Source organism: Sitodiplosis mosellana, unplaced genomic scaffold (assembly GCF_009176505.1).
Source record: "Sitodiplosis mosellana isolate CC-2019 unplaced genomic scaffold, AAFC_SMos_1.0 Smas_scaffold_1, whole genome shotgun sequence".
NCBI classification, from domain to species: domain Eukaryota; kingdom Metazoa; phylum Arthropoda; class Insecta; order Diptera; family Cecidomyiidae; genus Sitodiplosis; species Sitodiplosis mosellana.
In genome coordinates this window covers 11,643,761-11,666,857 of record NW_022595244.1, presented here as the reverse complement: position 1 = coordinate 11,666,857, position 23,097 = coordinate 11,643,761, and the positions used below count along the sequence as shown (strand labels likewise).

The window sequence follows — 23,097 nt, the reverse complement described above, 5'->3', positions numbered from 1 at the left end:
ATTTTGTTAAACTTGAAATTGAATCAATTTTGAGATGTTTCGAGTGAATGTTATTCTATGATGCAAGGTGCACCAAAGCATGATTTTCGAAATAGAATAGCAGTACGGAATCGCGTGATCATTGCTGGTATCATTAAATCAAGAATTTGTTCAGATCACCAAATAACAGAGCAATCTTAGTCCGATTTGCACCTGCAGCCTTCAATCATTATAGTAATCGTAGTTTCCTTCATTGAAACTAGAAAAAAAACATCAACGTCTGTTTTTCTTGATTTATTTCATTAACTGGACTTTAACTACATTTGTGAGGTAATAAATGCTAATCGATTCCATTGGAATTTAACGGATACTTTTGACTTTTCTGCGCTCACGGTAAACACTTGGCTTTTGAACTGGAAAAACAAGAAAACGTTTGATTGAAATTATTATTTTTACAATAGGCGGTGACGTTGTTGTGCTGTTTTATTTATGTTTTATACTCACTGTATGGATCGAATCGAATTGTCTCCAGTTTATCGGCTAATCTTTCCCGGATTTGCAAGAATTGATGGCCGCTGACCGCACTCTCCATCAAAACTAGAATGCTCCTGTTGATCGATGGGAATGAATGGGTGAAATTAACAAAATGTGCAAAATAAAATCATAGAAATCAATGTTCAACTCAAACACAGTGATTTAACACACGGGACCCACAGATGATGATGAAATTTCGTCAATCTAAAAATCCACACTTCATTCACTTACTTGGCTTTCGCCTTCCTCATTAAAACGTTGGTCAGAAACATCTTGTTCTCGCTGAATCATCAAAATTTTCTCTAAAAAAAAATCTAGTTTTTTATTCTACAAATTCTGTTGTGCTTCCAAAATAACCTATATTTGACTTGACAGTGAGTGCTGAGTAAAGAAATTCTATCTGTCAAAGGCGAATGTCAGATGCAATGCATTCACGTCGTAAACAGTTTGGGACAGTAAAATATTTTGATGTCGTTTTTCGTTGTAGAGTGGATTTTCTTTCGAAGGAGAATTTTTTTTTGAAGAACTCACCTTCATACATTTTCGCTTGGGATAATAAAATAGCAACTTCTTTAAAAAAAAGAATAATCTTCCATTTGAAATCATACATCTGTGTAGTACTGCCATCTGGTGATAAAAAAAGTCAGTTGACAGAAATGCGTTTTATTATTGTAGCACACATTCGGCGAATGTTTTGAAGTTGGTGTACGACGAACACGTGAATAATAAGCGCTGTCCGATTTGTTGCTCGGAATTATTTCGATTTTTGTTCGTCATTTATAAACAAAGTGTGAGGATAAAATGGAAGAAGTTTCGGCATTTGCCGCGTATCAGAATCAAAACGGTGGTGCAGCGAAAAAAGTTGCAACGAATAAATCGCCCAAAGCAAATAAGCAGAAAAAAGGCTACGTTCAGCAACCAACTGTAGAACCACAGAAGAAGGTAAGGAATATTTTGTATTGAAAATGTATAGAAAAGACGAAATTAAATTTAAAAAAAAGACGGTACATTTAATGACAATCGTTTGTACGCCAAAGTCATACACAAACTCTGGACTCGTGTTTTTTCGTGTTTATGCCTGTGTTTGAAAGCCAGACTCGTGTTGTTTGTTTATACCGTTGTGCTGCATAGCATTCACTTACTAGCACTTATAAAGTAAGAGAGAGAAGCAGACACAGTAAGCAACAGTTCTTGGAATGAAATAGCAACATAATTGCGTCGGTTCCATTGTACAATGTCTTGAACGTCATGAATTAACATTTAATTTGTAGATTTATTCCGTTTTTTTTTTCAACACATTTTGAAATAAAAATATTTTAAACAATTTTTAGCGTAAGCTAACGGAAAACTCTGGTGTACAAGCACACGCACAACCACAACCGCAAGCAACAGCATCGAAAGCATCAAAAACATCGGCAGTAACATCAAGTGTGGCCGCTGTGAAAGGAACCGTAAGTAGTCGACAGCCATGCGTTTCGAAATGTAGAAACAAATGTTTATATTGGTTTGATCATAGGCGGCATCGTCCATCGCAGCTAAGAAAAAAAAGACGACACAAAGTCAACCGATCGGTGTGACCATGCAGCAAAACGGGTCAGCCTTTGCATCACCATCACTATCGAACAGCAATGTGAATTTGTCGAGCGTTGCAAAAGGACAAGATGCGTTTGCTCATATTCTACATGCTCCGGATAATATGGATATCAAAAAGTTCATGAAGGAACATTGGGAAAAGCGGCCACTGCACATTACACGCAGAAACAATGAACACTATGACAATTTGAAGGTGTCAACAAGAACAATCGATGAAATGCTCCGCAACAACATAGTTGAGTTCACAAAAAATCTTGACATCACGTCATATGAAAATGGTATCCGTGAAACTCACAACCCCGATGGACGTGCCTTGCCCGGTGCCGTGTGGGAATTCTATCAAAATGGTTGCAGTGTTCGTAAGTAAATTCACATTTTAATTGAGAGGTTTTGCTTCATTCAAAAGTCATAATTTTGGATATTCAACAGGTTTGATCAATCCACAAACGTTCATAGGCCCATTGCACAATTACTGCGCGACATTGCAGGAATATTTTCACTGCCTCGTCGGTGCAAATGTGTATCTGACGCCGCCGAACAGCCAAGGATTTGCACCACACTATGATGATATCGAAGCATTTGTGTTGCAAATCGAAGGGAAGAAGGAGTGGACACTGTATCCGCCACGCAGTGAAAACGAGAAATTGCCACGGGAATCGTCTGGCAATTTTGAACAAAACGAAATTGGTGAACCAGCTTGTCAGCCGATCATTTTAACACCAGGTGACATGCTCTACTTCCCACGCGGCTGGATTCATCAAGCAAAAACGGTACCCAATTGCCATTCACTGCACATCACATTGAGTGTTTACCAGAAGAATTCGTATGCCGAACTGTTTGATGAATTGACGAAGCAAGCGCTGAAAAATGCCATCGATACAGATATCGCCTTTCGTCGTGGTGTACCAGTTGATATTTGGAATGAGTTTGGTGAAACTTATTCGGGATGTGACTCGAGCGAACGCCGTGAAGCCATGAAAAACGTTCTGACTCACATGTTTAATCGGTTGGTGAATCATTTGGATTTTGATGCCGCCGTAGACAAAATGGCCGTCAAATTCCAACACGATGCTCTTCCACCGGTATTTATAGCTATTTTGATTTATTGCAAGTAAAGGGAACACTTTTAACAATCTTTTGTTTTCCAATTGAATTCAGGTATTGAACACCGCAGAAAAAGTACGCACGACATTCGGAACGGCGCCGTTGTTGCATAACAATGGTAAAATTGAAATGCCCTCGATGGACGAAGGCACCGAAGTTCGATTGCTACGCGCACACATTGTTCGATTGGTGAAAGTCGATAATGCCTATCACTTATACTACTACGCTGACAATTCAAAGGTTTGTGATTAAAAAGCGCTTTTGTTCGAATTATCAAGATTAATTTAAAAAAAATTGCAATTGAAAGGAATATCACGGAAGCGATCTGAACTACATCGAAGTCGAAGAAGCGACCGTCATGTGTATCAAGAAGTTGATCCAAGAATATCCGAAATACACACCGATTCACAGTTTGTCGGATAATATTGAGGAAGCAGAGACGGTGGTGTTGGACTTATGGGATCGTGGTTTGTTGATGACAAAGAAGCCGCTAGAGTAAACGTCTATCGACCAAGTAAATATTCTGAAATATTCCTGGTGTTAATACGAAATTAGAATATTCAAAATTTGATCATAAGACTTTTGATTTTCAAATCAGTTAAATATATTTCTATCGTCATGTTGAACATAAATTCTTATCGTTTTACGAGATCCCTAGAGATTTCCACCATTTTTAAATACATAATATTAAGATAGACATTATTATTTTTTCCCTGTGAAAACTGAAAATAAATCAAATTCAACAACAAAGAAAAAACTCAAACATTTTTCAATCATTTCCATTTTAGATTTTATTTCATTAAAAATAATAATCTATTTCGATCGTTTTCGCTAGAAAAAAAGGTTTCTCCTCTGTGTGCTGTTGTGTTCAAGTGCAATATAATAATAGATGTCTGTTTTTCTTTCTTCCATTTTTTTTGTTCATTTCAAGTGAGATTCTTCAAAATTTACAAACAACAACTTTGTTCTGCTCATGTGTACAATAAAAAAAACAAAAATCTAAAGATTATCACAATTCATGCGCGAAAACTAAAAATAAAAATTCCGTATTAAATGAAATAGCTACGAAATAGTAAAGGTATTTAATAAAATTGCTCAAGATCTAAAATACCATTTGTTCTCCGTGTGTAGCCAACTTACAGAAGCCAACATTGAATGAAATCAAATCAATTATTCAATTTTCCAATGAAAAATGAATGAAACAACAGAATCGGCGAAAATGCTTCCAGCAAAACGAAAAATATGCTCATGTGATCAACACAAATCGAATGAAAAAAAAAGAAAAAAAATATTTTTAGCTGTCTTCAGAACGAGACCATAAATTCATCAAATTTCGATTTATTACACTGATTTTGATCACACGAGAATTTTTTTCCTTCTCTGTATATCAGTGTGGTGCACACGCGCATTTGATCATAAGACTTTTGCCTGTCATCTTACTTTATATGTATGTAACTACTTGATTTCATATCTTTTGGAGCGACTTTGTTTTTTTTTCTTTCTTTTTTTCCATCAAAGCTGGTGTAATATCGGAGGAAATTTCGTTTCTTTTTTTGTTTTTGTTCGTTTTGTTCGTTTTGTTCGTTTTGTTCGTTTTGTTTGTTTTGTTCATTACTTAACATTTGAGTATTTAGGAAATTCGGCTGTCTCGACCTTGTCTACAACTTTGAATGAAGGAAACAGACCGATTTGATTTGTTCGTGTATTTCGACCTTTTGAATAACCGTCCCAATGATTGCCCGCCACGCCAATCAAATCGCCAACATTTACATAGATTTCGTCATGATTCTTTGGATGGTGTGGCAGCACCGCTTCGCGATTGTGCGCATTTTGACCACCATAGTAATAAATATCGTCGAGCGATTTGAATCGATTCGAAGCATCCGGATACATGGTTTGCATTATTTCATATGCAACGCGACACACTTGAGAGCTAAACGTGCACACTAGATAATCGGACATGGATAGCAAATGAATATCGAGTATGATTCCATATAATGACGAGTCAGTGTAACGCGTCGATAGCGCTGCCATGCGAGCCGCATTTGGGTCACCAATGATTTCGTAATGAGGATATTTTGTGCGCGTCTCGTCAATCACCTGCAAGTGTAGAAAAGTCACAAAATGTATCATTCAAACGTAGAAGAAAATGATTTCGAAATCAATTGAATGAGCAAATGTCACACCTTTGGATCATCAGAAGCGAGGAACACTCTTCGTTTTTCAACTGATTCAATCATTTCCAATTGGTCGTAGTATTCGTCAACGTGTCGCATGTACTCTTCAACTTTGTGCAACGCTGCTTCGGTGCCAACTTTATCGGTTCGACGAATATGCACACCAACGATAGGGTTCTGGAAACCAAGCTTTTGAATGCCAGCCTCGATGATTTCCTGCGTTTCAGGTTGAAAGCGTAGCAAATATTTCAGGAATTGTCCAACCCACCAGGTGATAGGATCACCGTGTAACCGCTTCAGTCTTGGAGCCAAATCTTCCGGGATGGCCAACGGAAGTTGAGGCGGTCGTGGATTTAACGAATCAATTATAGGTAAGTCTACAACTTGTGTGTTATAGTGTCCATTGCCCCAATTGGCATGTGATGTTCCTTCAGATGTGGTACAGGTGTCCGACAAAGGTTGAAACACTTCTTCCCAACCATTTTTGTGATAGCGCCAGCCCTTCGATTTTAAAATCAATGTACGCTCCGTAGCGTAAGCCATAATAAAACAGTAGACGACATGATGTAATTGACATCCATAACCGCAGCCCTGTTACAAGAAAAACAATGTTGAATAAACACAAGATACAAAAGAGAAGAATTTTATAAATGTTCAAATAAACCGACAAGTCCGCAACCCACCTTATTCAATCGGCAAATGAGTTTTCTTGCCGTACTGCAATCTTTTGGATTTTGAAGATATTTGAGACGGCGCTGCACTAAATCACTAAGACTTTCGGCTTCCGTTCGCCGCCATTGTTCGTAGCCGTCAATTTTCTGTAGATGATCCATATCGTTGACGAGTGAGCGCTTATGCTCCGTTGTCATTTGCATTACTTTATTCACATAATCGCCAAGTTCAGGTACTATCGGGTTATTTTTCCATATTTTTTTTAGCTCACTTCCAACGTAATTGTACATCTCCAGTAAATTTGAGCGCACTCTGCGACGAAGCTGCTCGTACTCAGCCGTTGGTGTCATGCCATTTGATATAATGATTTCATTAACCATGCCATTGAACCGTCGCTGAGCGCTGCCCAGCGGTTTGGATGGCCTTTGATTTAATTTCGTTTCAATTTCAGCTATAATCCGTTCTCGTTGATCTTCAGGCAATGATTTATCGCTGTAAACAGAAAAGCCAATGTAACACGTGTTAAAACATTTCATTATTATCTACTGAATGCATTTGGAATGTAAATAAATTTGATTGCATCGTTCATATATCATGAGAGAGATCATCTAAGCTTAAAATTAAAACTCTTTGCGATTTTCAATACATTGTGTGAAAACAGCAATTATGTTGTGCTTTTTTGGCATATAAATAACGAATCATACAAGTATTTTGAAAAAAAAATTCGTCAACTCTTTTTAGAGGAATATTGTTAGTCACGTTGAACGTTATCACAATGGAACAAAGAGAGTGTGAAATGTTCTGTTACTCAATTCTTATTTCAACGTTTTCTTATCAATCTCGGAATTTCCAAAAAAAATCTACGCATGATTTTTTCTTCGTACGACTTGATTTGAAGTGAAATTATGAACAAAAATGCGACATTCCCGGTAAAAGTTGTGTATGTATACATATATAGTTGAAAGGCTGCTGCCATTAGTATAATGAACACCGAAAGTATACATAGCGTTCCGTTATATTTTTGAGTGTCACGAAAATAATTTACACAAAATAATTAAACGACAAAACCTCTCTGAATATAACTATTGATCGTTATTAGATTAGTTGAACACGATTCTGATTAGTTTATAGTCAATTGATTTGATTTGCACTTGATTCATATTGCATTACCAAGATAAATATAGTTTATTAAATAAAATATCACGTGTCCACTGTTAATAACAACGAAAATTGCATGCAACCGCATTCATTCAAGAAAGTTGAGACCATGAAATATTGCCCAGTCATTAATATCATATGTTAATTACCTCAAATATTCGTCGATGAGTTGCTTGAGGTCAGCGTTTCGTCGCTTAGACTCCTCTAAGAATTCTATTGCTTGATTTAGTCGATAATTCGTGTAATCCTCATTAGAAAGCGCTGAACTATTTGGTCCGCTCAATTTCGATGCAAATATCAACACCAACAGGCCCCATAACAGAACGAAAATCACTAGAGCGCGAATCCAGGCGCTTAAACCTAACACTTGACGCAGCACCGACATATTTACGGCTAATTTAACATTAGCTACAATATCTCAAATACAAATAATAGGCTGGGACGCTGCTTCGAATGCTTGCTGTGGTGATGATGGTGGTGATGATGTCGTAACTGCTCTTTTTGTTTGTTGTCATGTAATTGTAGTAATTTTATTATATTCAATTCAATGTTGAGCACGATTTCGATTCAATGAGCGAAAAAAAAATGAAATTTTTCTGCTTTAGAATAAAATAAAATCCGAACTAAAATGTGTGAACCGAACGAAACAGAGAAAAAAATATACGTGTATTCTATCGGAAGAACGTTACACGAATGAAGTAAATTGTGTATAAAAAAAAAGAAATTTAATCAACAGAGAGCTCTAATTATAATTCTACACTAGTTGTTAGCTGCCACAAAACTGCCGCCGTTATTTTATTCACATATTTATTTCGGTTGCTTAGTTCGAACTATTTTTTTTTTCATTCAAAACTTTCAGATAAGAGTGGTATGCAATTCTATTTCTGCTGATATAATGGAATCGTGTATCCGTAATTCATTTGTTTCGATTGCTTCGCTGTCGAAACACATTTGTTTAAATAAATGCAAGCCACCTTAGACACCATTTATCTCCAATGGAATTTTTTTTTGTTCGTCGTATTGGCTTTGTTGATTGATGTGAATTGATTTGCAATGCATTGCATGTGAACGAGATCGGTGGTGGTGTGATCTGGACGAATGAATGTGCGACACAATTTTTTTTTTTTTGGCAATTATACACAAACTACTCCCACTTTGTTTGCGTGGATGAGCATTTTTTAGACAGAATAAATAATAAAACAGATCTTTTTGTTGAATCCTGAGTCTGCAAGGTTACTTCTTCACTCTGGATTTTATATATATTCAACCTTTCCACACCGCCGCCAACACTTAAACACGAACTGATTCGGTTGATGGCGTTGAATTGAAAAATTGACGTCGAATTAAATAACAAAAGCAACCAAGACAACCAGACACACACATTTCAACACCAATTCATCATCAACTACACACTGAACAGATGAAAAAATGAGAACTGATTGCACTCCGTTTGGAATCAGTGTCGTGCGATCCTAATGTCTATCATTCCCATGTTTTATGCTGTAGTTTTTGTGTGTTCTGATTGAACTGACAGTTTTGTTCAATATGTCAAACAACGCGACGGCCAACAATACATTTCTCCCTTTCGCTCATTTCCACACTCACACACGCGTGCACACACTGTCATCGTCAACAGCTGACTCAGTGGTGCCAACTGTTCATCGACCATCACACCAACCTAAAAATCGGCAAACTATTTGAAAATGGAAACAAATTTTTTTTCTCTTCGGTATAGCATTTTGTACGTATTCATTTGTAATTGTCTGAAGTACAAATAAGAAATAATCTCAATTATTATAATGAAAATTTAAGTAAAATGTGGAAACAATTTTGAATGGCCCTAAGAAAAATTTACAATAAATATGTATCTTGTTCCCACGCTTAACACACATTAGGCACTATGTAAGTGATTTGGTTAATTTGGTTCTATTGCTTTGGTCGGCACACTGTACACCTGATTAGCAAAATAAGATAAGATCGTAGTTTCCAGTAGAATAATCAGTTGAATCACGGCTGTTGGAAATGAATAGAAGAAACGAAACGAAAAGAAAAAAATTTCGTAAGTTATGAATATAGCACGTTAATTTGTAATTGAGTGATGCTTATTATCTTACCATTTTCAATCACTTTGGTGTTGATGCGATAACCAGCCAACATTTCGACGCCGTAACAGAATGTGTGTATCAGTAGCGGTTGCAGTTTATATAAAATCAACACTAGTTGAATAGCAAAGTATTTGTGCATAATTTTGTGCTCCGGCAAATGAGCGGCAATCATGCGTGAATTTATTTGAAGTGACCACACACCACTCAGAATTGATGCAACAATGAATATCGTAATAAACGGCTGTACTTGCTCGTATAACGTCTAAAATGAATGGACATTTTCATTTCATTAAACCAATTTGGAGGAATCAATCGCATTCGGTTATTCGTTAGAACCAATTTGAATAAATTAATTAGCTAAACGGTTTTAAATGAGTAACTTACTGTGTCAATTGAGTTGAGTACGTTTAATAGTGCTAGTAGAAGTCCCTGTACAATGGGCATTTGCAGTACCATTAGCCGTAAAAACTTGAACTTATCCCTATAATGATAAATGCAAATGAAGTAGGATAATGTCAATCATAAAATGCCGATAACAATCATAACATGTCACATAGAGTGTATAAGGTGGAATACAAACTTCGTAATAGGGGATGGTAACAGAAAGCGTAGACAGCAGCAAAACGGTGGCGTTCGTATGTTGAAACATAATATGCCGTTTGTGTTTTTGATGAAATTCGATTCACCGCCAGCATACTCGATGACCAGCGCAAAATATTGATAGGCACACAATAAGAAGGCGAAATGGCACACCGAATCACAAAACACGAACGCTCGATACGCAATTAATGACACCAAAGCGGCCGAACCGACAATTGAGTAAATGCCACACAATATCAACGTTCTTGCCAAGTATTTGGTTGGCGTGTGCCGCAGAATGAACGGTATTTGGCGAATAAATAAGTACCAAATAACAATCAAAAGCATCGACCCCACTGCTATTGCACATAGCATTGTTTGTGTAACTGCATCCGATACTTGAACGAAATGAAACAAACAAAAAAGTAAACGTGAAAAAACTTATGACGAAAATTGCGTTGACATTTATCTTGAATTTTTTTTTTGCACTGAAATTTATCATCAGTTTCTCCAAATCGGATTTACGTACCGAGGAAAATTCTGAATCATTTCATTTTTTATAAATACTCACAATCTCCGTATCCCAGAAGACTGTCGATATCATGTACGGTATGTATATCCGTCGCAGCGACTTGCTCGTATGTTGAGATTTTATCGGTGGTAACGGGTACATTGAATGATTTGGTGAGATTTAATGTTTCAATCGGTGACTTAATTGATGTGAACAATGTTGAACGGATTTCATTCGATGCTTGATCCATTTTTTGATTATTATTAAAAAAATTAAAACTTTTCAATTGATTGAACTATTTGTTAGCAACAACCACAAGAAAAATTATACACAACACACTCAATCGGTGACACACGCGATAATAGACGATTCTTCTAGTTCCCAATGCGTTTAGTCAAATACGGAAAATTTCGACGCAATTGGCTAACTAAATAGTGATTTAATGAGTGTATAATGAGAGATGATAACGTGTGATTTGTTTTTTTTTTCTTTTTATTTGAGAACTCAACCGATTAAGATATCACAAAAATGTAAACATAAAACGTTTAAAAGGAAAAATTTTGTGTGAATATAAATCGCACTTGGAAACACGACTCATTGGCGGAGAAAATGAACAGCCAACGGTACTCGCATCGGATAGAATTTTTTTGTACACCGAGTATCGCGTCTATTAATTTTTGATGCTTAGCAATGTCACTGCATATCGTTTGTCGGCGCTAGTAATCGATATTTATATTACTATGCTCTCAATTTTATAATGTTTTGACTGCACGAACACAGCAAAGTTACTGTGTACTCCGAATCTTTGTAAACGGTTGCGACTAGTTTAGTTGCTCTCCCGAAACGGAATGGAATGAATTCCCATGCACAAGTGTATGCGAATGGCTTGAAATTGCTTTCACTTTTTATTTCTTCTGCTACTTGTGCATGGTTTGTGTTATTGAATGCCGACTCGAGTGGTACACGCATACATACACTGCTAGCCGTTCAATGCAGCCAATCGTAAACAATACGGAGACGCAAAACAGTATGCAAAGCTGAAGCAACGGCCAAAAGATCAACACTACTGCAATTGTTGCTGCTACTGCTGCGGTTGTTGTAAACGTTTGTGTTGTTTTCGTTCATCTTGTCTTAGACAAAACACACATCGAATATCGCATGAATGTATTTGTGCCAGATGCTATTATGCCACCGTTTCAAATGAAATACATCATTTGATTATGTGTTTCTGTTTCAGTTGAGAAAAAAAATTATGAACTTTGCTTGCATTGCGCAACTATAAATGGGTTTTTCTTATTGCCAACGGAATGAAATCTCAATTAACAACTCTGAGTATTGAACCTAATTGAAAGGCAGAAACTTTTCATATTTCTAAATAGATATACTTTTTTCAAGTTATTGCTGCAACGAGAATGTTTGAGTTTTTGATGGAAGTGTGAGTCATTTAAATCTTCAATCTCAACGAATGTGTCAAAAATTGCGGTTGAAGTGACAATGAATCGAAAGTACTTTCTTAGAAAACGAAGACAAAACACAAAATACACAATGAATTTGTGTCAATTTTTTAATGCTCTTTTTCGTGTTGTTCTTTCCAGCGGTTTCAATCTAATATTCATACTTGAATCAACTCATCGGCTGTGGATGATTATTTATTTACAATACAAAGCTATTTGCAGTGCATAATTTTCGAATATAAACATTTAACATCGATTGAATACTGTAACGTTCAAAGCAAACCGTATTCAATTTTTTTTTATTGCTATGACGTAGTTTGTTGTTTTACTGCACTTTAATAGTAGAGTCAGAAATTGACTCTTTAATTGATTTGACTGTTGATGATTTTCAACGCTTGGCTCTCTATTAGTTCAGAAAAAAACGAAATCAAAACACACGTTCATTTCATGCAATCAAACATTGAATGATGCAACATGCAATGCATGTATTTTAAAAATCGAAGGTTAAATTTTTTGAGCGGAAATATTCTAAAATTGAAATCGGCCTTCAGTGTCTGGTGTGAAATATCGCCGTAAAAATGCATATTTTAATGAATAAAAAAAAAGAATCGGACGAAGATGGAAATGAGAATAAAGAATGAATAAAAAAACTTGAAAAACAGTGAACAAACAAAAAAATGCAAAAAAGTGATCATTACTTGCTTCAGACAGAAATGAAAACTCTGAAATATCAATCGAAGCGCCGATGTCTTCCAATTTCAGTTGAGTTTTCCCTCATAGTTCTTCGTAGGTCCTAGTATTTAGGCGAACTATGATTTGTTTAATGCTCTGAATTTTTTAACGGCCATCACGCCAGCATTAAATCCGTCGTCTCAATAGTTGACGACTACGTCATTCCAGACGTTCCAAAGTAAATTGTGCAAAGCAGTGGCAACAATTTCTTTCCGAGGTGATTTTTGGTACACCATACCATTTTATCTGTGAAGCAATCCGACCACCCATCTATAGTAGCATTCAGTTGTCTATTTGTACGCATCGACTGAGATTCGAAATTTAGCGAACTGTATGCAAAACGAAAATGAAAAATTCGCCCGTGTCAAACTCGAATGACATTTCGACTTAATATCTGGCTGTCATATGGCTGCGCGCCAAGTTTAAACTGTCTGACATTTGAAACTGGTGGAAACAATGAGTACTCGATTTAGACTTTTTTTTTGTTTGTGTTCAACATAAAAAATAATGCGCTGAGATGTAGTGGTGTGTTTTCGATTGAAAACAGCTGTAAATATTTGTTTTTAATTTCAAAATTCTAACATCAAAAACTTGTATTTTTCTGTAGCTCGTTTCAAAGGTTTTCATAAATACGTCAATGCACATACACAAACGAAATATTTTGACAGTACCATATTTCCAAGTAGTTTAATCAAAACCTATTAAATGTCACGAATAATAAAGAAGTCACCGAGCATTACAACGATTTAATTTGATTCCGAAACACGATGAAACTTTTACATTTGATAGTAATTATGATGTATTGCGTTCCAAACAACGATTACACGTATTTTGATTTGTTGTGCAAACATTTACAATAATGTAGAGTTTAATTTCGAAGGTTTCTAACACGATTATTATGACGTTTCGTGAGTCTATAGATTATAATCTCCATGGCACAAGTGAAACACGCAATTATTAAACCAATGAGAACTATGAGTGATGGAGTTATCATTTGTTCCATAGTCAAAGACTGAATATCATCGTTTTTCTTTTCAATATCTCTCTTGTTGGCCATTTTTCTCGTTTCCAATTTCAGTATGTATTGATATTGGGACATGTAAAATTCAGCCAATCCACTCTCAAACATTAATCTCGTCGCATTGTTTACTTCAGCCATCTTGCGTTTGGAGATATATTGTTCACTTTTCAAAGACAATGCCGTGTTTATGATTCCTAAATATGGCAAGTAAAATATGTGTAACTAACTCAATAATACAGACTATTATTTGTTTGTCCGTTTTACCAAGTTTTTCTGGTAACACATCAATGATTCTCAATCCGTTGAAGGTGTATTTTATGTTATCGACCGCCAATGATTCCACAACATAAGCAAATGAATCACGATGGCCGAGCAATTTGGAAAAACCAATGCCCAAAGAATATTTGACCGTTTTACCCATTTTCTCCCTAGAAATACGCAACATGAATTTAAACAATTGTTTTTTTGCATTTTTTTTTCTGTTACTAACTTGAGCATTTGTCCAATTCGTTTGGCGTGCAATTCGATGGAAGTGCCAATGTAAACATTTGGATTTAATGCTGACAATTTTTCAAATGAATCGATTTTTTGGTAGGAACTGAAGTTACATTGAAATAAAGATGCATCGCTCCAGATCGAGGTCAAGAAAAAAGATCCAATCAATAAAACACCGAAAAATAGTCGTTCCAAACGATGGTGTATGCGAAGACGTCCACCTCCGAAGAATGCAGTGAATGTATCTAAGGCTGAAGAAATGAAACCGCCACGCCTGAGCTTCGCTTGTCGACGAATGGCAAAGAGTACTGCGGCTGAGAATATCCATGTCAAATATACCCAGTATCTAATCGATCCAAAGCAATCAACGAACCCCGTGCGTCTTTGAAGTTTTTCACCTTTGGCATAAACATAAAGGACCTTCAATTCGATGAAACGGTATGGATATAGCGATATTTTCTGAGCATTTTTATCCCTTTTCGATAAGGAAGTTGGAAATAATTCAATATTCAAGGTGTTTGATCGTTGTGTTTTGAGAATTTCCCTAAAATTGATTACGTAAAACTTGTGACTTGATGAACAATTCTAATCTAAATGCAACGAGTCTATCTTACGTTTCCTTCTTATTGAGGGGCATAAACTCGTTTACGAATTCTTTGTAAAACCGTCTGGATTTCGGGTGAACGATTTTATGTGTAATTTCGCTGCAATTAATTGTTGTGAGATCGACAAATGTTTGTTTCAACTTCAAGACAAAATAATTGACAGCTGGTTTGGATCCTCTCACAATTTTACGCGGTTTATTACCACAAAAGGTTTCAACAACAAAATCAACCAGCATCAACCACATTTGATCATACTTTCCAAAAGTGAGATCAAATACATTTACACCGGATAAATTATCTCGATTCTGTAAATAAAATGGTCCCAATCGGTCTTTTCTGACATTATCACACGTTTCCGTGTGTTGTCCGTTGTATGGAGGAGTCCAATGAATGCACATAACATTATCTTCCGAAATTTGATGCACAATCAGTGAACTGGAGCTGAAAGTCAATTCTGATTTGCGCATTTCAACTATGAGGCTTTTAATTTTGGCTTGATCGCTTGACGGAAAAATAAATACACGGTAAAATGTGAGAAAATATTTGTACTCATCGACTTCCTTTTCGAAGTGGTCCAGATTGAAGAAGATTAGCTGCAGAATATGATCGGTTTGTTCTTGTGGTTCCCAAAATGATAACGAGGCTTCGGTGATGTCAGTGGTCAGCCATGGAATGGAACGTGGACAAACTGAATTGATTTCTGAAACCAAACGATTATCAAAAATATTTGGATCGTACAGAATGTGGCCAGTTCGAAAATTGCCATCGATGAATAAGTGGCAAACGAATATGGCTAAATTGTAAAAATTCTCAATATTTGGAGCCAACTGAATGAAATGTGCCATTTTGTGGTAGTTCAGGAGAAACTGACTGGAATTCCATGATAGAAGTGTCCGCAGGTATGGCTAAGATCATGTAGATGATAGCATTACACCATTTTAAGGATAATGAAAACCATTTCAAACACAATAATTGGTGCAGAGTTCGGTTTTCGACTTTTGATTGCTTCGATATTCTATTGATAAACATAAAAACATGTCCAGATTCCTAGATTTATACAAATGTTGTGTTGGATTAAATTACGAGTTATTATCGTTTATTTTCATTCGGATTTAACCAAACGGAATTCGTTTCGTCTAAATTATATTCATAAATTATTCAAAAGTCATTTTATCCAAATACATTTACATGAATGAACAATATCTCGTAAGACAGATCGTCGTAATAGCTGTGTAAAAATCAGAACATAGTGCTTAGTAAACTTAGTATACTAGTGTTTACATTGTTCATTTTGATAAACTATAATAGACATCGTAATAGTTGTAATAATCTTAAAATGTGGCTTTTCATGGTTCCATGTTTGCGTTTTTTAATGCACGTCTCCGTCATACCCTTGCTTTATACGTTGCACACATCCATCGATATATCATATCTACACTTCCAACGTAAAAACTATATATCGGTTGAATATCCGAATGAGACAATGTTACACCATTAGCCGATTTATTTTCATCGACAATAATGACAAGAACTTCATTGGAAATTCGACAAATATTAAATTGCGATAAGAATTATCTACAATTAATGAGCTTAAACTGATTTTTTTCCCATTCTCTGACAGGAGATATGCGTTTTTCCGCTATAATTTCATCGTCAGAGCAAAGAACAAATAGAAAATAAATTTTTTTTTCAACTCGTACCATATCAATTTTATCTACTCAACGATGAACAAAAAACAGAGAAAAAGAAAATATGATTTGTCGGAATTTATTTTATTAAGGTAAATTTAACATCGGATCTTAATTACGTTTGCATCACTTTAAGGATCATTAAAACCATTTCGCATAAAAATAGCAATGATTATTGTAGAGTTTTAGTTTTTGTTCAGGGGGTTCCATTTCGTTTTTCGATACAACTATACGATTAACATAAAAAATATGTTTTTTTTTTGTTAGATTCGTTAAAATGTGTTTGTGTTAAAAATATTGTGTTGAAAATTACGAGTAATTATCATTTAGTTGCTTTTTGGTTTAATCAAACTGGATTCATATCGTCTAAATTATTTTAATGTTTATATATTAGTCAAAAAAAAATCTTGAATTTAAATACATTTACATAAACAAACAAGATCTCGTATGATCGCATTGTCATTCGTAACAGCTGTGGAAGACTAAAAACATAGTGTTTACTTTAATATAAACTATAAAAGATAAATCAAAGAAACGCATCATCAAAATAATGTGTAACAGAAAGCGTTAGTAAATATCTCAATTTGCGATTATTGACATTATTAAACAATTTCCTCTACATAAGTGGCAGGAAAGGTTCCGACACGTTCTTTTATTGCACCAACCCACCAGCCATCCTCCTGTTTGATGTGCACATCGATCAGGTCACCTAATTGGAAAATAATAATTTCGGTTAAAGGTCCGAATAACAACACAACTGAAGCCTATATCAAAGGTGTGATTCATTTACCTGGGTTAATTTCCAATTCATCGGGCAACTTTGGCGAGTAGGCATAAATTGCTCGGCAACGGCTTATGACTTTCGGCGTTGATGGATTTGGTGTGGATCGCCTATTCGTTCCTTGCACGGAATTTCGACCGCTGATCTCATCGTCTTCATCTTGAGAAGAGAATTCATCTGCAATTGTTAAATTGGATAATTGTTTCCCTTTAGTAAAACAGAAATGTAGGAAGACTTTGTGGTACAAAACCGAGCGTATACTCACCAAAGTCAGAGTCATGTTGATTGGAGCCGCCATCAGCAATGCCACGATCAAAGTCTATACTCTCTAAATTGCGAGAATCAACAATGATCGTGCTTGCTGTACCGGCGCTTATTGCAACGGGATACTCAACGCTCGATTTGCTTCGGCTAAAGTTTCGATCAAAGTTTTTAATCAGCACCTCATTTTTTCCGTCAACCGTTGCGGCTGCGTCATCTTCATTGCCATTGATGGCTTCAGATTCCGTGTTTGGTTTCTCTTCGTCGGAGTTCTTCAACCAGAGCGGCACTTTCAGTATGCTTTGCTGCAAACCAGTTCGATCGCGTGTGATTTGAATATGTGACGCCAGCGGATGTGAACCGCGAGGTTTATGATCCAATTCTAACAATGCTGATTGTAATTTGAAACGAGCACCCTCCAAGTAGGTCAACATCGATCGAATCTAATAATTTTTTTTGAAGAGAAATAACATTAATTTTAGGCCGGAATTATATTTTCTCTAGACGTTTAATAGACCGTTTATAATGACTTACATGATAGAGTTTGTCGGTGACATTTTGGTTTTCCTGCGAATTGAGCGATTGTGATAATCCCTTGAGGCCAATGCGTGATTTTCGCTCGCGATCCAAATCCGTTCGTACCAATTGCAATAATTTCACCAGTGCCTATCAAATCGAACCGAATCAAAAACAAATATGGTAGAAAATATATTTAGCAAAATCCAATCTCTAGCTACATTTGAATCTTGATCAAATTCAAAAACTTACATGCTTTCGTCGATCACGATTCATGGCGAGTGTTGTGTGCTCGCAATAGAAATCGGGTAGCAATTGTTCGCTTGGGCCTTCTGAAACGCGACGAATATTTTTGATAACGGCCAAATCTTTTTGCACATTGCAAGCCGTCACTTGTGGCGTAACACGTTCAACGATTGCCGTAAAATTTGGATTCATATCATTCGATAGCTTTAGATAGGTGGTCAAGTATGTTTTTAAACTTTGTAATCGTTGATGTTCGTGACTTTGAAAAACTGACGATCCACGAAGGACGGAAATCTCCCAATCGATGCGAGCCCGTTCGGCACGAATGCAAAGTGTGTAATATTCAACATCGGCCCGCTTCACCGATTCCTCAGCCTTGCGCCGTTTATTATCCAGTTTAGCGCAATCTTTTTCGGCATTTTTAATTTCCTTGTCGACGGTGGCCGCCTTGTGCAAACCAAGCAGACCAGTGCCGGTGTTGCCATCTTTATTACTGTTCAGACTGTTTGTATTATTGTTTATAATTGACACTGCCGACGAATTATGATGAGCTATCGATGGTGACCGTTGAATTCGAACATCGAGCATTGCATCTTGAAGTTTTTCATTTTCACGAGCCGCTGCATGCGATGACTTCTTTGCTTTTGCCTCGTTGGTTCGCCATTCGGCTAAAATTCGCGATGACTTATCCACATTGCCTTCAATCTATTTTACCATACAAAAATGACGAATAGATTATTTTAAATTTAGAAGAACAAAAAAAACCAAATGGAAACGTACAGTAAAATCAATGATAATAGTAAGAAAAAAATATGTTGTGTGCTATGCGTAGAGAGGAAAACAGTAGAAATGAACAGGGGAAATTACCGATTTTCTCATTTTATGCTGATTGTCCAGTAATTGCTTCAATGGTTTAACGATTTCTTCAGTCATCGTGGTGGAAAATTGACGATGCACTTCGCTTCGACTTTCCATTTCAGCGGCCACATTACGCCATGCCTCTGCCAATGTGCCAGGCACTTCACGACATGCTTTGTTCAGTTTCGATGCCATTTTCGACAGTGATTTCGAATACAGTTGCTCTGATTCCACTCTGTGTTGTGTGTGTGTGTGTGTGTGTGTGTGTATGTGTATGGATAGATAATAACGTTAATCAATACACTCATTTTATATTTCTTTCGATTTCTGTGCTTTTTTTTCTTCTTCATTTTATTTCTATTACTATTTGGTTTTTGTGTGTGTTAACGATTGGATTTTCATTTCTTACCGTTCTTGTAAAACCGCAACCAAATCTTTGCCAAAGTCACTGCCTTGTTTAACATAGCGGCGTAGCTCTTCGAAACCATTTTGACCCTATTCAAAAAGAAAGAGAAACGAAAGAAAATGAGTTAGAAAATCATCAGCTTAATTTTTCAATATAACGATCCACTTGAGCTTGAGCATTGGATTTCATTTGACGTTGTACACATAATTCAATGGAACGAAAGTAGACGAGTTGAGATGCTTTTTTTTGTTAGTGATAAATTGCTTGAGGAGAAAAACGATTCTATCAACAGCGCACAAAGAACGAAATTATCAAAGTAAAACACGAAAAAAGATGAGTGTAATTATGTAAGAGGCTGATGCCATTCAAAGTGATTTTTTTTTGTCGATTCATTAAAAAACATTTTAGAATACAAATTGAACGAAGTGAAGAGAGAGAGAGAGAGAGAAATTCGAAACAAGAAAGTAAATAAGCCCGAAATGGGAAAGAAAAATCCACTATGATCACAAAAACTCGATAACAAGAACAAATTACACGTTTTTTTCTTCATGTTTGTCAATTTAAATGCACACAGGCTTGGATGTGTTTCTTTTTCGATGATTTTCTCGTCTTTTTATTGTTCGTAATGTTTAAATTCACACATTTTCACAAAAGAGTCATTGAGCCGCACCGCACATACTATTTGCTTTTACCGTACGAAACAACAGGTTGTCATAAGAATACCAAGTTGATCGCAATTCAAAGCGGTGGTTTTTTTGTGTGTAAAATATAATGATCAACTTAAAGATTGTTTCGCCAATGGGAATTTGTTCGAAACAAAGTATTGAAAAACAGAACACTGAATAGCCAATGGTCCGTTAGTTGGTTTTTTTTTGTATTGGAATTCAATGAAGCATTGGACAATGTCCAATGAACATTGGTCGATCTTCGTCGATCAAAACTGAAAGAAAAAAACAAAACGGCTAGAAGATGATTTTTCGTTCATCAATTACCTCGATTTCATGTAAAGATTTCCTGCTCAACGAATTCAAATCACTGCTATCCGAACCAACCACACGACGTTGTTGATTGTCAACACCACCGCCGCTGAACCGAATGGTGTGTTCACCAAAATCTTGTGATTGATATTGGTGTGGCTCGTTCTGTTGTTGCTGTTGATTGTTCGCCTCCGTGACATTTTGAGTGATTTGCAATGCGGTACCATTTACAATGGTTACACCATCGACCGCAGTTTCACCGTTTGTCGTTGGTTTCGCATTGGCGCCAACCCGTTGCATCGCCGCATGCTTATTGACCACTTCCTTAATCTTGCCTTTTTCTTCGCCAATCCAATTCTTAAATCCGCTCCATGCGTTCGTCAATTTGTCCCGCTTTGGTGTGATATTTAAAAATTTCTGGTTTTTATTCCGCAACAATGTGACACGTCGTTCGCATGGCTTCAAATTATCACGATGGATTTGATACTCCAATTGATCATTGTCAATTGACCGAAATTCATCGGATTCGTTAATTTGCCGGGTGATTTCATTCAATTCTTCGATCGATAAGAATATGTTGCGTGCATCGAGACTTTGAAATGAAGCCGATTTCATGTCAAAATCAAGCACTTCCTCATCGATCACCGATCCATTAACGGTGATACTATTTCGACTATTGTGAAAACTATTATCGCTCTCGATGCTGTGCTTTGACACCGTTCGAAATCCATTGTAGGAACTGTATGTGTGCTTCGGTGTCAATGGTTGAGTGAAGTGATTCGATATTTCCATACTGGGCGAACGCTGTAAATAAACACTCAATTCGGTTTTATGCAAATTGGTCGCCGATTTTGAACGATTTCCAATGAAATTCCCATTGTTATTCACTTCGCTGGTGATTGGCAGTTGTATGATTTTGGCATATGCACTATCGACGTTCCGTTCATCGTTGCTCGATGTGGACGAATGAAAACTGGATTGTTGTGTGTCCAACGAACTGTTTGCATCATGATAACTGTCTGATTGATCGGAATTACGTTGCAATTGGCTACAGTCACTGTGTCGATAGAGACTGGTATCAATGATTGAATCCGTATCGATTGTTGTTTTCGAAATCAGAATCGGTGCACCGATTTCGAGTTTATGGTCTTCTGAATTTCGTCCATTCATATCATAGCTGCCAGAGAATGTATTCGCTGGAACTTCCTTTCGATTTGCCGATTTCCGCAGAAATCGTACATTCGAATAGCGTTTCGTTATCTTATCAAAGAGGCTGTAATCATTTTGAACACCTTCGTCTGGTTTATATTTCGTTGTTCTTAGCTTATTCATCTTCCGAAATGATAAACTACACGGTAATTTCTCTCGTACGTTTCGATCGGATTCACCACTCTGTTTACACTCCAATTAATTTTCTTTCGCTTTTTTCGACCTAACTCGGTTGACTCAGCATTTTCTATTTCGTTTGCGCTTCGGTTGAACTAAAATGATGATATACGAAGAAGATAGTTGAAACAAATTTTCTGGTGCTTAATTTCTTTTCTACTCATGTTCTATGGTAGCCATTCCAATTTTCGGAATGGGAACTCAACACGAAAAATGTAGTTAATTTAATTTTTTAATTGAAAAACGAGACTTGTGTAAGAGCAACTTTGTTAAAATATTTGACGAGGAAGGCAATGTACATGATTTTCGTGATAATGATTTGAATTGAACGCGGAATTAAAGGTCCATTATGGGATGTGAGCGGTACCAATTTGCTAGTGTTTTAAAGCCTATCCAAATATCCAAATCAATGAAGAACATTCACGCAAAAATTCATCATAATTTCTATCATTCATCTTCCGACGAACGGTTTTATTCAAACCATCTGTTGGAAAGTGATTTATGCGCAGAAGTTGATCAATGAACATGATTTACATGCTTGATATTCAGTTATGACTTAAAACCACACAACATTTTTCTAATTGAATTAATAAAGTGATTTCCTAAAAGAATGAGCATAAATGAACGAGCCGAACCAAACAACTCAACACATCATAAGCATCAACCGAAAATATTTGCATAGAAAACGTGCGATGGCTAAGATAACGTACAAATTAACAGATAATTGAAAATGTATGTAAAGTGCAATTTCACGGTGGCTTTTCGTTGTAAATCTCGACATCGAAATCAAATCCATTCAGTCTGTCGATGTCCAACGTACAGCCTCTGTAGAAAACAATTCATTAGGTCTTTTGTTGTTGTTGTTTATTTTTCCCTTTTCTTTCTTTGAAGTGCTCTTGCTGAGCACACGATCATAAAACGTGAGGGAATGATGCAAAACCCTACATAGAATGTCTGAATGTTTTATGTGGCCAAACTCTTGGTTCACTTGAATCTTTTGTTTATTTAAGATCGCCAACAAACCTACTTGCATAATTACGAATAGGAAAAATATGGCTTGTCTATAGTTGTAAAAAAAATAGCATTTTTCTTCATTTTTATTTTTTACGAAAAAAAAAATGAAGAAAGAAATATTCCGTGTTTATAAACGAGCTATCAATCAAGTGATTACATCGAGTCCATGGGACGCTCAGTGATGATTGTATGCATGCTTTTATGTGGTTCTGTGTGCGGAACGTTTTATTTACATACAAAAACTG

General features: G+C 36.3%; 5 protein-coding genes across 9 annotated transcripts in view; 1 reads left to right on the top strand and 4 right to left on the bottom strand.

The window, feature by feature from the left end:
* Positions 1 to 258: 258 nt before the first annotated feature.
* On the bottom strand, positions 259 to 905 carry LOC129572971 (39S ribosomal protein L33, mitochondrial). The gene is made up of 3 exons (XM_055453106.1): positions 745 to 905; positions 484 to 587; positions 259 to 392 (listed from the first exon to the last, which is right to left on the bottom strand). The coding sequence occupies exons 1-3, from the start codon at positions 783 to 785 to the stop codon at positions 340 to 342; spliced, it is 198 nt and encodes a 65-aa protein (XP_055309081.1). The 5' UTR covers positions 786 to 905; the 3' UTR covers positions 259 to 339.
* Positions 906 to 1,158: 253 nt separating this feature from the next.
* On the top strand, positions 1,159 to 3,967 carry LOC129572858 (bifunctional lysine-specific demethylase and histidyl-hydroxylase NO66). Its single transcript, XM_055452973.1, has 6 exons — positions 1,159 to 1,455; positions 1,845 to 1,964; positions 2,030 to 2,465; positions 2,536 to 3,188; positions 3,265 to 3,450; positions 3,518 to 3,967. Exons 1-6 carry the CDS (start codon positions 1,315 to 1,317, stop codon positions 3,707 to 3,709), a joined length of 1,728 nt encoding a protein of 575 aa, XP_055308948.1. The 5' UTR covers positions 1,159 to 1,314; the 3' UTR covers positions 3,710 to 3,967.
* An 8-nt stretch (positions 3,968 to 3,975) lies between these two features.
* On the bottom strand, positions 3,976 to 8,851 carry LOC129572850 (alpha-(1,6)-fucosyltransferase). Its single transcript, XM_055452961.1, has 4 exons — positions 7,367 to 8,851; positions 6,071 to 6,551; positions 5,397 to 5,978; positions 3,976 to 5,310 (listed from the first exon to the last, which is right to left on the bottom strand). The coding sequence occupies exons 1-4, from the start codon at positions 7,600 to 7,602 to the stop codon at positions 4,822 to 4,824; spliced, it is 1,788 nt and encodes a 595-aa protein (XP_055308936.1). The 5' UTR covers positions 7,603 to 8,851; the 3' UTR covers positions 3,976 to 4,821.
* Positions 8,240 to 11,326, bottom strand: LOC129572868 (organic solute transporter alpha-like protein). Its single transcript, XM_055452983.1, has 5 exons — positions 10,473 to 11,326; positions 9,903 to 10,299; positions 9,707 to 9,803; positions 9,332 to 9,584; positions 8,240 to 9,230 (listed from the first exon to the last, which is right to left on the bottom strand). The coding sequence occupies exons 1-5, from the start codon at positions 10,660 to 10,662 to the stop codon at positions 9,133 to 9,135; spliced, it is 1,035 nt and encodes a 344-aa protein (XP_055308958.1). The 5' UTR covers positions 10,663 to 11,326; the 3' UTR covers positions 8,240 to 9,132.
* Positions 11,327 to 16,472: 5,146 nt separating this feature from the next.
* The window catches only part of LOC129577948 (uncharacterized), a 35,997-nt gene continuing 29,372 nt past the window's right edge, over positions 16,473 to 23,097 (bottom strand). For all 5 annotated transcript variants that reach the window (XM_055465857.1, XM_055465848.1, XM_055465838.1 and 2 more), the window contains exons 2-9: positions 20,468 to 21,933; positions 19,479 to 19,564; positions 19,079 to 19,304; positions 18,218 to 18,916; positions 17,984 to 18,115; positions 17,454 to 17,892; positions 17,198 to 17,365; positions 16,473 to 17,116 (exon numbers count right to left, since the gene is read on the bottom strand). In XM_055465857.1, coding sequence (XP_055321832.1) covers positions 17,010 to 17,116; positions 17,198 to 17,365; positions 17,454 to 17,892; positions 17,984 to 18,115; positions 18,218 to 18,916; positions 19,079 to 19,304; positions 19,479 to 19,564; positions 20,468 to 21,784 — 3,174 coding nt within the window. In that variant the 5' untranslated portion in view covers positions 21,785 to 21,933 and the 3' untranslated portion in view covers positions 16,473 to 17,009. The remainder of the gene's footprint in view (positions 17,117 to 17,197; positions 17,366 to 17,453; positions 17,893 to 17,983; positions 18,116 to 18,217; positions 18,917 to 19,078; positions 19,305 to 19,478; positions 19,565 to 20,467; positions 21,934 to 23,097) is intronic.